General features: G+C 53.2%; 1 protein-coding gene across 3 annotated transcripts in view; it reads left to right on the plus strand.

The window, feature by feature from the left end:
• The window catches only part of RNF220 (ring finger protein 220), a 210,267-nt gene that overhangs the window by 78,237 nt on the left and 117,604 nt on the right, over window positions 1-14,426 (plus strand). The window contains exon 2 of one of the 3 annotated variants that reach the window (XM_071436576.1): window positions 5,000-5,074. The exons of the other annotated variants lie outside the window; for them this stretch is intronic. Coding sequence (XP_071292677.1) covers window positions 5,000-5,074 — 75 coding nt within the window. The remainder of the gene's footprint in view (window positions 1-4,999; window positions 5,075-14,426) is intronic. 3 annotated transcript variants of the gene reach the window in all.

The raw sequence follows: 14,426 nt of genomic DNA on the forward strand, positions 1-14,426 counted from the left end.
TAGGAAATGCCCAGCATGGGGAGCTTCTCAGGAGCAGCACTTCATGTAGACAAGTCTTTATGCTCAAATTCACCCCCACCCACAGTCATGCACAGATGGTCTCCAAAACTCTGGGTAGGGAGGCAGGCTGGAGTGTACAACCCCCCTTCTGCTCTTCCTGCAGCTTCTGCTTCACCATGTGATGCCATTCAGGACACACAGTGCAGAAAGGCTTCCCCCCACTCAGGCTACAAACAAACCCAAAACTGGGCTGTAGGCAAGAAGTGAGGTAGGTGTGAGCAGTGAGAGATAAGGAGGCACTTGGAAGATGGACACCATGCCAGTGCCACCATGGGCATTGCCCTGGACAGTCTGTCTCCAGAAAGTGTAGTAACAGCAAGGTTTTGGTAACTCACTCTTCTGCTTCTGTGCCTGCAGCAACTGAAGCCTTGTTCAGACTCAGCTGCTCTTGGACCCTTCCTTGCACAGATGCAGCATTGGGCACTGAAATTTGAGCCCCTCATCCAGTCTGGGAGCTGAACCCATATCAGGGTCTCTCTGTGAGATCCTCCTTTCCCCTCCATATGCACACATATGCTGGAGGTTGCTCACTCATTAAGCCTAAGTGGATGTAGCCCCTAGCAGGTACAAAGAGGGATCCATCACTGCAGAGCAGTGGCCCTGCCACTGGGGATGAGGTGAGCCTCTGTTCACTGCCCTGATAAAGGAGGCTGCAGTAGCATAAGATCAGCTGCTTCATTTCACATCCCCGTGGATCTCCCATCTCCTCTGCATCCACTGAGACCAGGCATGGATGTGGAAAGGGTGACAGGGCAGCAGGTGGCACACAAGCTCCTAGGTGAGAGTTTTCAGTCACCCCTGCAACCACTCTTGTGACTCCCAATCTCTCCAAACTTGTGGCCAATGCTGACAGCAAGCCAGAGGTTTAATGAAAACCTTTCATGTGTTGGGATTCATTAGCTGGAACTCATTAAACAGCAAATAAGAGCCTGAATGTTGCCAACTGAGTCCTGCCAAAAGGAGCTCCTGCAGGTGAGGCAGCCTGGGATGGCAGGGGACCCCCATACTGGAGGCAGGCAGGTGAGGTCCCATCACTCTGCAGCAGAGCAAGGCCAGTGCATACTAGCAGAGATGGGAATCAGTGTGGGAAGAGTGCAAGGGGGGTTTGGCAGTAAGCACCCCTCCTCCAGCTCCCCAGGGTTAGTCTGTTCACAAAGCCTTCAACCCATCACTTCTGTCCAGGCTCAGCCATCCAGACTCCTGGAGTGACACCCAGTTCTGTCATCCAGAAGAGGAGCTAAGCTCCTGCCAGCCTTGCCCTCCCAGCCCTTGTGAGACCATCAGGAAGAGAGGGGTGGATGACTGACAGCAAGAAAAAAAGTGACTGCAATGTAAGGTATGGAGATCAGGGCATCCATGCATGACTCCTCTAATGCTTTCATGGTGGAGCATGGCTGTTCCCAGCAGGCTACACATGGAATGCACAGTCCTCTCACTGCTGAGCTTGCAAACAATGTTTTTTTGGGGGTGGTTTGCCACCAGCCAGCACTAATGGAGGCTGTAGCCACCTGGACCACCACAGAACTATGCTGGACAAGCAGTAGCCCATGCAAGCCCACATCTCCTCACTGCTTCCCAGGTGGGCAGCGGGCCACAGAGCAGCCATGTGTGCTAGTACATGGGGAGTGCAGGGAGCTGGGCATCTTTCCAGGGACCACATGGGCAGCCTAGGAGCAGAGACCAAGGAAGGTGAGGCTTGAGCTGTCCACCCCAGAGATGGCCACTGCCTGGCCCTGCGCAGGATGGACCATGCAGTAAACAGGACAAGGCTGGTAAACAGGGCTCCAGCTGGGACAAATTTAGCCCTTTGGGGTTGCAGCCCTGGCGCGGCAGGACATGGTGTCAGGGTATTGTCGAGAGGAGAGAGGGAGAAAGAAGCTGAATAAACAAACACAGCTTGTCCCTTTTTCTTTTTTCTTCTTTTTTTTTTTTTTTTTTTGTCCCAGCCAGACAATTGTTGTTTCAGCCGGACAATTGCCCTGCAGATTGAGGGAACAGGCTGGAGTTCAAGTGAATTTGGCTTCCAGTGCCTCCCTTTTCACATTGTGTTTTCACATCAGAATGTGTCCTGGCATGTATGGACAGAGTGTCCCTACCTGTGTGTATAGGTAATTCCATGGATGCTCTGCTCACATCTTTGGGCTGACCCACAGGGACAGGGGCTGCTTTGCATCCCAGGTGAGGCTGAGCAAGTTGGCATTGTCTGTACTGTCTGTCATACAGTCCTTGGCTGTCTCCTTATGCACCAGACTAACACCTGTGGGTGTCCAGCAGCACACGTGCAAGGTGATCTGTGCTCTCCATGCATCTGTATGTGCCTCCAGGGATAGAGCAGCTCTGGAGGTGTCCCTCCACAGCAGAGGGACACTCTAGAGTTGAAAGTCTTTGCAGAAATTTAGAAACAGAGATCAGGACTCGAGTTCCTTTTCTCTTTTTCAGTCAATGGGTTTGGACAAGTCATATTCCTTTGACAAAATCATCTGTGATCTCTGGAGCAAAAGGCATGGATCTTTTCTTCCAGTCCTGCTCTGTGAGGGTCCAAGTCTTTTTCTAAAGGCTGTGTTTGGACACAGCCTAATTTTCACATCTTAATTTTATTTTTCTCACATCTTTCTCTGACACACACATACATACGCATGCTTCTATTGGAAAAACGATTTTAATACCCATGGCACATTGTCCTGGTGTGATATAAAATCCAATGACATGTGGCATTTGGAAAAGGTCACTTCCCCCATCAGGATTCATTATCCTACCTCATCCTGGGAAGCCATGGGGTTGCCCCCTCCTCTGCAGACCCCTTGCCCCCTCCCTGGCTACAGGACTCAAGCAGGGAGAGGGGATGAGGCATTGGGTGGCCCTGCCATGGACCTTGCCAGTGTCAGGCAGTTTCTGCAGCAAGGGCTCTTGTTTCTTGATGTCCCTGCACTTCCCAGTGCCTTAATTTTCCTCCTGCCACACAGCAAGAGGACATACAGGGATGTGTTGCTGGGAAATCTCTGTGGGGTGCACAACACTGGGTTTGGCTTTTGCTTGCCTCTCCCTGCTCACTGCTCTCTGTTCCCTGTTGAGTCAAGGCTGGCATTTGTGGAGCCTTTGCTCTGCTTGGTTTCATAAGGGAAGCACTCCCCTTCCCTGTTTCACTTATCCAAATTTTTGGCTGGGTTGGCTGGGAAGTGCCTGTCCATGTCTGTGCTCACTGCTACCTAGGCAGAACTGAGAAGAGAAACTGGAGAACACATGGAAAGCCCAGCTCCTCACCAGCTTCCCCACCAAGCATGGGGATGCTCACAGCAGGGCAGAAGTGACAAGCTCTCCTGGTGTTTTTGCATGTTTTTGCCTTTCCTTGGACTTATTTCTGCTCAGTCTTTCCCAGGACCCATCTTGTCCAAGCTGTTTTCAACCCAACCTGGAGCTATTCCCTGGAGGGCAGAAGGGGAGGTTGTCTAGGGGTTCTTGGGGGTTGCTGTGGAGGTTGTCTAGGGGTTCTTGGGGGTTGCAGTCCCTAGCAGAGCCAAGCATGGACTGCTCCTCCTGGGTTCCATGGGAAGGGAACGGGGGGCCAGGACTTCTCCATTTGTTCACATATACCTTGGGGCACCTTGGCCAAGTTGTAACCCTGTTCCCCACCTAGAAGGGAGAGGAGAGGTGAGGGTGGGTGCACTGAACATGCAATGGGCTCCAGGCTTAGTGGGAAGGGCAGGAGGAGGGAAGCAGGAGCAGTTTTTACTGGGGGCAGAAGAATTATATTTGCAGCGGGGAGTGGAGTTTAATGCTTGATGAAGATGGCTTCTCAGAGTGCTGAGGGTGATGGTGACTGAAGCCCCTTCCTGCCATATAAACACCAATGAGTTATGGGTACCCCAGCCTCTAATTACGCAGTCAGCCCCAAATAGGCTGTGTCTAACGAGGCTGACAGACTAATATCTCAAGAGCCCTTAATGTGTTATCATCTCTTGCTGTATGACCTCATATTTATAACTGCTCTGGTGGGAGGTTGAGAAATGTCCTTCTCTTCCCCAAGCCCCCTCCCCAAGCCCCCACCCCCCCAGAGCAGCAGCTCTTCAGCCTCATCTGTTAGGATCAGGAGGAGAGAGGCGACTTCTTTCCATCCATCATCAGAGGAGTTCACGCTATTAGATGATTAAAGACATTTTTTATAATATTTGGAAGAGGCTTTGAAATGTCTCTCAAACAGTGTGATTAATGCCTGCTTAACCCTTGCCTGGCTGGGATGGTGTGGTGGGGAGGCAGGTGCATCCCAGGGCAGGACTCCCTGGGCACGTCAGCGGTCACCCAGCTGTTGGGCACCCCAGCCCTGACAAGGTGTGATTCATGAGTGCGGGGCACCTGCAGGAAGCTCCGGCCTCCAGGCAGTTCCTAATGCACCCGGGGACTTTGTGGTTTCTGAGGCTGCAACGGTTGGGGCAGAAGGAAGCCCTGTCTGCCCACTCTCCAGCACTTCCACAAGAGGCCCCAGGGCTGTGCCAGTCCAGGTCTGCAAGCTGAACCGTTCCACAGTGATGCTGTGGGTTTCTGGAAAGGGCAGGGAGAGGGGGTGAACAACCCATGCCCATTCCCACCTGGCCTGAGCTGGTGGAGTACTTGCTTCCCTAATTTCCTGTTCTTTTTACTCTGTTGCTCCAGATGAAGTCTCTCACAAAAAAAGATGAAGTCTCTCTCTTAGATGCTTCAGTAGGATCCACCTTTAGGGTGTTGCAACCTTGCCACAAAGATCCATGGGGCTGCTGGACACATTCACACTAAAATTGGTCTCAGCGTTGTCTCGTACCTGCCGAAGGCCAAATTACTGGTGTTCCCTGATGTTAGTTCCCTTGGGGGAGTGGAGATTTGGCCTCAGATGGGGGAAGTATGCCCACCTCCTTTGATCATAGGCACAATGTTTCATAATCTCAATTTCTTGTCAATTGATTGCCAGATAGAAGCGACAACCAAAGAGGGCCCCAGGCGTCTGCAACTGCCACTCATCGTATGATTTTAACTCTCCCCCTCTGTAAGTTTGCATTATTTTCTTCTTCTTGTTGTTGTTATCTAAAGAAATCTCCTCTCCCTCCCCCTCCAAAAAGCCTCCTAGAAATTTCTACACCTTTGTTGATTTGGTATTCAGTGTATAAATAGCTAAGAAGGGTTAATGCATGATTAATAGGTGTTTTATTAAAATGGTTACTCTGTCATTATAGAGTCAAAAGGATCAATAGATTTCTTATAATCATGGCTTAAAATTGTCTTTAACACCAGTGCTTATGGGCTTAAAACCTGGGACAGGGCATTTAGAGGACCTGGGTGGGGGATCTCCTGTTAGCTCCTTCCAGCTCTTTCATCACCTGAACTGTGACTGTTCAGATGGAGAAAAGTCAACATGGGGCTGCACATTCTGTTACAGTTACCATTCACCTTATTCTTGATGGGTATTAAAATTGTCACACCTGAGTGACAGAAAAGGGAAATGGAAAGCAGGAGAAACTGGGGATGCAGCTGGATAAATGCTCTTTGTTACAACAGTCAGCAGCCCCTCACTGGAGCAAGGCTGGGGCATGGCCAGGCTGTCTCTGATCCATTAGGTGCCTCTGCAAAGCAGCAAACATTGGCCAAACATCGCCCATCACAGCCTGGCTCTTTCTCTGAGTTGCACTGCCTCTACACCAGGGCAAGGTGGGGGGATTCCAGCCTTGCACAGAGGTGAGGTCGTGTGCCTGGTGTGAGGCAGTGTGGCAGTGGCCAGGGAGGACTTGCCCAGTGCCACCTGAGTCACCTCAGCCCCTGGGGCTGCCTTTCCAGCAGCTGGATGGTGGGTCTGGTTGGCCCAACCCTTTGGGATGTCTGTTCCAAGCTGCTGTTTGGTAGCTCCAGGAGCATCGTGACAAACCCCAGAGATGCTGAGCTGCCGACCCCCAGCGCGAGGTCTCTGCAGGAGGAGGTGCTGTACAGACAGGCTGACATGGCAGCATCTGAGCCAGCCCAGGCAGGGGCAGTGCCCCTCTGCCCCCTCACTGCCCCACACAGCAGAGGGGAGATCCAGAGGTCGTGCAGGGGGTCTGTGGTGCAGCCTGGACAGCAATGCAGAGTACTGCAAGAGCAACTGGTGCTGTTTCCTGAGTGATTCCCGAGTGTTTCCTGAGTGAATTTGGCAGCCTCAGCTGTGGATGTTGGCCACACCACTCATGCAATGGCGACCTACACCCGCTGCCTAGTGAGCAGAGGAGATGTTGGTGTGCTGGGACCAGTCTGAAACCCCTCCCTGTGCCTCCATTTCTCCCTCCCAGGTGCGTCTGTGCCACTCCTGTGCAGCCCCTGGCACTACAAGCCTGCCCAAGGTTGGAGACTCTCACTCAGAGGCTGCTGGGATCTGGTGCTCTCTGATGCTTTGGCCATGCAGAGTGACTCTGTTGCAGCCCCCTCGCTCACTCCCTTGCCCTGCACGAGGGCTCAGCCCCACTCCCCACCAGCCCTGCTCCCTGCCCAGCCCCACAGCCCAGGCCAGCCAGCTGGACTCAAACCAGTCAAGGTGACATAAATCAAGGTCATCCTGTTACTTTCCCTTTCTCTTCCCTGCCTCTCCTGCACTCAGCTGCTTCAGGCTGGCTTGAGCAACTCCCACCTCTCAAGAAATCCCAAGTTTACCGCGTCCAGCTGGCAGGTGTGTACCTGGCACAGGGATCTCAGCCTGCTGGGAGGATATTGTTGCCTCCACCTCCCACCCCCACCAGTGCTCTGCGTGGGGTTGGGCAGAGATTTTCCAGATTCCCTGCATCCAGCCCTCTCCATCCCTGTCTCATTGGTTATTTCTGGGCTATTATGTTTGACAAGGAGAATTTGTTTCTATCCAGAGCAGATCCCCGGACAGTCTCAAACCTCTGAGGATTTATCATCTTGAGCTTTTGTTTGTGGGTCTCCAGGACCCTCTGCCCCACAGCCAAGCCCAGATGTTTCTCTGTCTCCTCCATGGAGCCTGATGACCCCCAGGAGCTCTGACCCTTCCCTTCCCCGATGGATGGCCAGTCATGCAGCTTCCCCATGCCCTGGTCACACACATGCATGCAAAGGCTGCTGCTGGGGGCAGGATGCTGCAGTCACAGAAGCAGGGGACATCTCCATCTTACCTACCAGGAAGGTGATGGCCGTGGCTCTTTCTGGCTTTGCTTTCCAGGCCTGCCAAGGGAGGTGGCCCAAGGCAGAGCACACGGGGCTCCCAGCACAGGAATCTCCTGAGATACTGAGATCATGTTCAGCCCACCCTGGGACTGGTGGGAGAAGGCTGGGCTTGTCCCTTTGAGCCCCCAAACTGCATCCCTGCTTGCCTCCCTGCTCCACAGCAGCTAAGCAGCTGGGAGGGCTGGGCACAAGCAAGGTGTGACCCCCCTTGCCTGTCTCGGGCCAGCAGGGACATACCCTCATGTCTGGTACAGCTGAAACAGCAGCAGCCGCCTGTTCTGAGTGACAGAAGGGTGACAGTGGGGCAACTCTACACCTAAACAGATGTTCAGCTGCCCTGTGACCAGGGTGGGGACTTTGGGGTCCCTCCCAACAGGTTCAGGTCTATTAGGACAGAGCTATTGACTGGCACAGTTAGTAACTATGGGTGTGTTTCCAAATCGCCACCACTGCTGTGTTAGATGGGACCCCGCTTGTCACCCTGCTCACTTTCATCCTGTCACAGAGGCCACTGTGTCAGTGACAGAAAGCTGATCTGGAGGGCAGTGGAGTGTGACAGAGAAGGAAAAGGGTGCAGGGCTGGTCCACCAAAGCACCGCCCCTGCAGCCCCATCCCCTCCCTGGCTGCCCACATTCCTCTGCAGCAGCGCCAGGAAGGGGGGGACCAACCTTTGGCATGTTTATTGACACTCCCTGAGTTCATACTGTGACTCTACAATCTTTCCCCGAGATTATTAAGAATTAATTGATCACTTTTATATTCCCCCCGATACCCGGTGCTGCTTTGCGACAGGCGGCAGGAGGAGGGAAGGGAGGCGGGAGGAGGGTGGGGTGTGTGTAAAAAACACACTGATAAATGTTAATTACTCTTTTACAGCCCTTGTCAAATTCCAGAGCAAGTCGTAAATTCATTAAACTCTAACGGATTAAGCACATGCAGCTTATTTAGTCGCCATAAACAAGATCATTTGGATGTTGATTTTCCCCTTTTTATTGCTGCAGCAGAAAAGAGGAAAAAATCAGATGAGAGAAGCAGTTGGTGGTTACAAGGGAGTCAGAAAAGTTTGGATTTATGTAATATCTCGTTTCCTTGCTCTGTGGCAGCTCTTTGTAGTGTATCAGGCCTTGGGTTGTGCCAGCATCTTTCCAGGGAGTCTGGCCACCCCAGGAGCCACGTCCATGCCCCAAGCAGCATGGACAGCCCTGGGATTAAAGGGCTATGTTGTACAAAGGGTGTCCATGTCCTCTCTGTGCTCCAGCAATGTCTTTATAATGCTGAGGCTCTTAAAGACCCAAGCAAGAGCTGGATGAGCAGAGATGGGATGCTTGAAGACCTTTCAGTGATGTTTTAGGTTGTGATTGCTGCTCTGCTCTCCATCATGCTGGGAGGTCTCCAAGAATAAGTTGTCTCCAGCAAGGCTCATCCAAGGCTCTGGGATGCAGGAGGCTGCTCTCAGCCACTCTGCAAAGGACTGTGAAGACTGAGTTAGCATAGAAGCAGCTCTGCTCATTCTGAGATGTCTCACCTCATTGAATGCCATCCCCAAAGTGCTGACTGTGCCCAAGTGAGATGACCCCTATCAAACTCAGCCAAGAGAGAGGGGAGACAGGAAAGGGAAGTCATGCTGTTAGGCAGGGACATGGTGCCTTTGGCTGCTCTGAACTCAGGAACGTGGCCCAAGGTCTGCCAACCCACCCAGTGAGCTTGCCATCCTCTGCTTGCCGGTGTTAAAAATCCAGGCTGACCTCCTGAGCTGTGGGAGCCGTGGAAGGAGAATGAGAGGAGGGTCATGGAGATTAATTAATACTCAGGACTCTAATTACAAGTTTCTTCAACACTGGACTTCGAATGAGGAGCAGGCTCTGAGGCAGCCCTGAGTCGTGCTGCTCCTCAGCTGGCCTTGCTGAAATACCTCCTGCTGCCTTGCAGGAGTGGTTTTACTGGGAAAGGGATAGCAAGTGGGGGATAGCTGATGCCTGTGCACCAGCATCTCCCACTGCAGCTCCAGGGCTCCAGGCTGTGTGTCCAAAATTGCCACACTGCTGCATAAATCTGTCCATGCCTTGGTGGTTGGAGACCTGCTGCCATACTTAGTGTGCCCAGCTCCCTGTCTTGGTCCAGTGGGACAAGAGTAGGAGGTGGCCTGGGGGACAGAGGTCCTTGGGTGTCACAGCCTGGCTCTGTGCAGTGGAGGGTGCTCCACAGGTGTGGTGCTGGCAGGAGCCTGGTGCAGCTGGTTCTGTGGTGCTGATCACCCATCTCCAGCAGTGCTGGCCCTGCTTCTCCAGCCTCTCCCAGCCTCCAGCAAGGCTGTGCTCACCAGGAGCTGCAAGCACCCATGCACTGCAGGCAGCAGAGGGAACTGTCAACACCTCACTGGAGCGTGCTGCCTGGCTGCTGCCAAAAACATTTTGGGCTTTTACTTTAGAGTCCTCAGCAGCTCTTCACCTGAAGGAGGTGACCTGGGACTGGAGGGGTGCTGATTTGCTCCCACCCTGTCTTAGCCATCTGTGCAATGGGTGCACACTCTGAAGGTCTGAGCTGTGAGTGCATGCCTACCTGCCCCAGCCCTGCTCCCCTCTGCCTTTGCCTCGAGGGGCAGAGGGAAGGAGAGGAGCTGCCAAAGCGCTCAAATAGGACAGCAAGGAGCTGCCAGCATTCATAGCCCCATTCCCAGCAAACATTTCCCTCTCTCAGCCTTTGCATCAAGTACAATGTGCACAGATGCCAGCAGAAGCATCCCTGCCCATCAGATCCCTCCGTGCTTTCCTGCTGTGTGGAGGTGCCCTCCAGAGATCCCCCTGGGGTTCTGAGCACAGGCAGGGCATCCAGGGGTTAACGGAAGGAGCATGTCCCGTGCTAAGCAGTAGCTAACAGCCACCAGCTAATAACTTTATGGCTTCAAAGCAGGGCATTTATCATGCTGAAGTTTGTTTATTCACAAGTTATATAGCACATTATACCAGCACTGCGTTTGGCTGATAAATTCTCTGCGACAAGCAAGGCTACCAATGGGGACTCACCAAGTCCAAAAGACCAGTAGCTTTTTCCTGAACTCTGCTTTCTGAGATAAGGGTGTTTTTTCCCTCTTTTGTTTTGCAAGGAGGAAAGCAAAAAAATTAGACAACCTGTAAACTTGGGGAAAAAAAATCTAGAGATTTGTATTGGATAAGTTGTTCAGTGCCATGATGCTCCAGTGGGGGCATAGGAGAAGGTTCTGATCCTAGTGAGGACCAGGTGAGCTGTGTTGGCAAGTGATGCTTATGGGACCGTGGCTTTGTTGGGCATATACTGAGTGAGCACTGACAGGCTCTGGATGTCTCCAGGAGCAGCCTATCTCAGTCCTGTTTACATTCATGGAGGGGTTTGTTTTGTTTGTTAGTTTGTTTGTTTTTCAGAAGTGCTAGAAGGTGATCTGGCAGCTCTCTGGTTCTGCACAGTGTTTCTAAAATGAGCCATAATCATAGCATTCATCCCTGTTTTGAGGTTACACATGTGTGGGATTTCTTACTGCTTCGACACAAGTGCTGTGTTCCCCTGTACCCCTTGCTCTGGGTTCAACTGCTCTAATCCCACTAATAATAATGACCTTCACATTTCTGCCTTGCTCTATCTCAGGAGCCAAACCCACTTCGCAAACATGAACAAGCTCGGCCTCCCAGCTCCATGCAAACATGATAGGTCAGGATTATTTTTCCTGCTGTAGTGGTGGGGAAACTGAGGCATAAAGCAAGGAGTTTGCTGACCTGAACCCACTCAGAGCTGACCTGAACCCCTTTGCTTTAACCTGTAGACCTCACTCTGCTCCAGTTTGGACCAGCGTAGGCTTTTCTAGATCTCACCTCTGGAGCAAGACCTGGGGCTAGTGAGATGCAGTGGGACAAATCCTGATGCCAGGACCTACCTCTGGAGTGCCACTGAGGGTTCTGGAGGCAGCAGATGTTCCTCCTGCTGGGGAGTGGGGAACACACTGTGGGGGTTGTGGTGTGCCAGCTCATCCTGGCCTTTTCCTGTGGAGCTATGCCCACAGTGCTTGTGCCCCTGCCCTGCTGCAACAAGCAGAAAGCCCCCACCATGGCCCAGTGTCCAGTGCCCAGACAGGGTTATGTGGGTGCCCAGCTCCCTGCATGAAACATGCTCTGATGTGTGTCTGCAGGGGCTCCCCACTGAGGGCACCTTGGTGCATTTACTTGTGCACATACAGGTGTGCATGAGCACGGATCAATGAGTGCGCTGGGTGCATCTCCATCTCCAGTGCCATGTTAGTGTCCATCCCTGGCTGCCCATCCACTTGGCCATCCCTGGACATGCTGCCACCCCAGCCTGTGCATCTCTGGCTGCATCCCTGCTGCATCCCCAGCCGTGTACCTGCGCGGGCGTGCGCGGCCCGGCCGTGGATCTGCATCGGTGCCTGCGTGCAATGGCCCCTGCAGGCTGTAAATACTGGCAGTGTGGCGGGGAGGTTGAGCGGTTTATGGCTCAAGGTCAGGCCCGTGAATCATAAAAAGGTGTCGGAAGGAGCATTAACTCCTAGCCTTCGCTTGGTCTCTGTGTGGTTTCAGGCGGGGAGGTTTCAGGAGGTTTCACCGGAGGCAGTGATTAAAGGGTGCACCTTCCCCTTTCAGTTTTACGGTAAAAGGAAAGCAGTAAATTAGAAGCCCACAGGCTGGGGCAGGCCGGGTCCCAACAGCACAACAGCTAAGCAAGTACCTGCCGTGCGCCCCAAGGCTCTGCCACTGGCTCTGCACACCCCCAGCACAGCCCCACACAGCCCCTTCCCATGGCAGCCCCTTTCCAGGGAGCAGTGTCCTGCCACGTGGTGGGCATGGCAAGGGACATCCCTCCATCCTTGCCCAGCAACAGTTTGGGGTGGCCGGGGCTGTTCAGTCCTGCTCACCCCACAGAACAGCAGCGCCTCTTGCTCTGCACCTTTTTATGACTCCGGCTGTAATTAACTCCAGTAATAAATTTTTTTGAATCCAAATAGATATAATTAACATTTAATGCCCCTGTTTTCTTGTGAATTGTCAGGACTATTAAGAGCTGAGTATTGATTGGAGAGGCATATGTTTCTGCTGCTGAGGTGGGACTGCTGAGACAGAGGCAGAGAGCCCTGATAAAATGGGCGGGTCCTGTTCCACATCTGGACCTCAGGACAGTGAGTTGAGGCTGGGGAGAGTTGGGACAACATCTAGCACTGCAGGGCTGACCCTGGCCCAGGGAAGCAGGGTGGAAGGGATGAAGATTGTCTTATTTTTTCCCACCACTCAGCTGTAGGTACCCTCCAGCAATGTGGCCTTTGGTGAGCACTCAGTCATGGGGCATTGCTGCCAGCATATGCTCTAAACTCGCCATCTCCTGGAGAAGGGCTTTCAGGGACAGAGGTGTGAATACACCCTGTTCCATTCTCATACCAGATCCTGCAGCTGACCCAGCGTGTAGCTGCCCTGGCACCCTGGCTCGTAACCACCACCATCTGCCGTGAGACGTAGGAAACACCTTCCCTGAGCTGCTGCTGTTGCAGCCAGTCCTGATAAGGCACTGTATGAAGTGCTGGGCCACTGCCAGACTGATTTCTCCCAGCTCCTGACAGGACCAGTTCACATCAGCCCCAGGATCACTGCAGGTACTGCAGCCCTTCTGGTCCTGCTTTCCAGTGGGCAGAATGAAGAATGCAGTCATATGCTGTGCCCCTGTCCCTGGGCTGGACTGAGCATTAGGTGTCTCTGAGGAGGAGAGGAAGGGAGCCTTGCAGCGTGCCAGGAGAGAAAATACTCCTCCTTTCCCTTAAAAAAATGTGCTTTTTCCCCTGGGGAATGGCATTGCGGAGCCCTGGAATTGACGCAGCTGCCAGAGGTGATGGATGGTGCCAGCTGATGGAGCAGAGCGGGTCAGCAGAGCAGAAACCAGCAGGCACAAAGAGAGAGCATCCCTGCTAACCAAGGCAGGCGGTGACACCCTGTGCCGGGGCTGGGCCCACAACAGCCCCCTCTCTGTTGGGCTGGAGGGAGGGCACAGCTGGAGTACCTGGGGTGCCATCCTGCGATGCCCCCGGCCTCACCCCAACTGCACCCGCCAACAAGAAGGGCCTTTCTTCATCTCCACACAAACCCTGATTGTTCAGATGCTTCCCCTGCTGCTGCCTTGTTCTTTTGCCCTTCCCAGAGATGGTTCTGGGAGGAAATGGAGGATTTGCAACATCTGCATGACCAGAGCTGCTGGGACTACAAGGTTTCAAAAGGAACTGAGGCTTCTCATGTGAGTCCAGACCAGGTTGTTTTGGTCCCCTCAGCAGCCCCGTTCCAGGACATCTCAGTTCCCTCAGCAGCTGTGCTGTGTGGCTGTGCAAGCCCACAACCCACCCTATCTCAGTTTCCCCACCAGTGGCTGAGGTCCTGCTTCACTTTTGCAGGTGTTCTTTCTCCTCACAGGAGGGCAGGATATGTCCCCCTCAGGCGTGGGCGTGTGGGTAGGATCAGGAGGAGATCCCAACAAAGGCAGGCCACACTAAGCTGTAGAAAGGAAGAGCTCTTTGGAAGGCTGGAGTAAAACAGCATGCAGTGAGCCCCAGGCTTGAGACTCAGGACTGCAGGATGCTCTGTCTCTCTGGTGGGGTCAGCAGGATCTTCACCTTCCTTTCACCCAAGCATAAGGAAGAGAAAAAGCTCCTGCCTCAGCTGGGAGGCCATACCTTTCGCTCAGATCCCCTTGGACAGAGGCTCACAATGTCCTCCAGGGATGTGGAGCTGCATTGTCCCTCCTGCAGACTGGGGACACTGAGCAGGTCTCCTGCAGATGTGTGTCAGGAAGGAGCCCAGGCGTCCTGGCTCCAGTCCCATGCTCTGTCTCCAGCTGAGGGATGTGTGCTAGCTGGAGCTGCTAGGCTGAGGGATGTATCTCTGGAGGGATCTGAACCCTGAACTCTCATCTTTGCTCTCCAGCAAACCCAGCTGCTGAGTCCCTGTGCAGCGCCAACTGCTGCTCCAGCAGATGTGAAGAGGAGGAGTGCAGGAAAGGGGCTCAGCTTCAAATCGATTCTGAGCACTGTGATAAGAATCTCTTATCACCCTTGTCATTGTAATGGCTGGGACTGAAATGCTGGGCTGAGTAAAAGTCAGGTTTTTGCAGACCAGAGATGAGGAGGAGACAGGGCACAGCAGGGAGCAATTGTGGCTCTGGAATGAGGTCCCAA

The sequence above is a fragment of the Agelaius tricolor genome, unplaced genomic scaffold, assembly GCF_023055355.1.
Source record: "Agelaius tricolor isolate 1412-34295 unplaced genomic scaffold, bAgeTri1.0.p SCAF_11, whole genome shotgun sequence".
Classification (NCBI taxonomy): Eukaryota; Metazoa; Chordata; class Aves; order Passeriformes; family Icteridae; genus Agelaius; species Agelaius tricolor.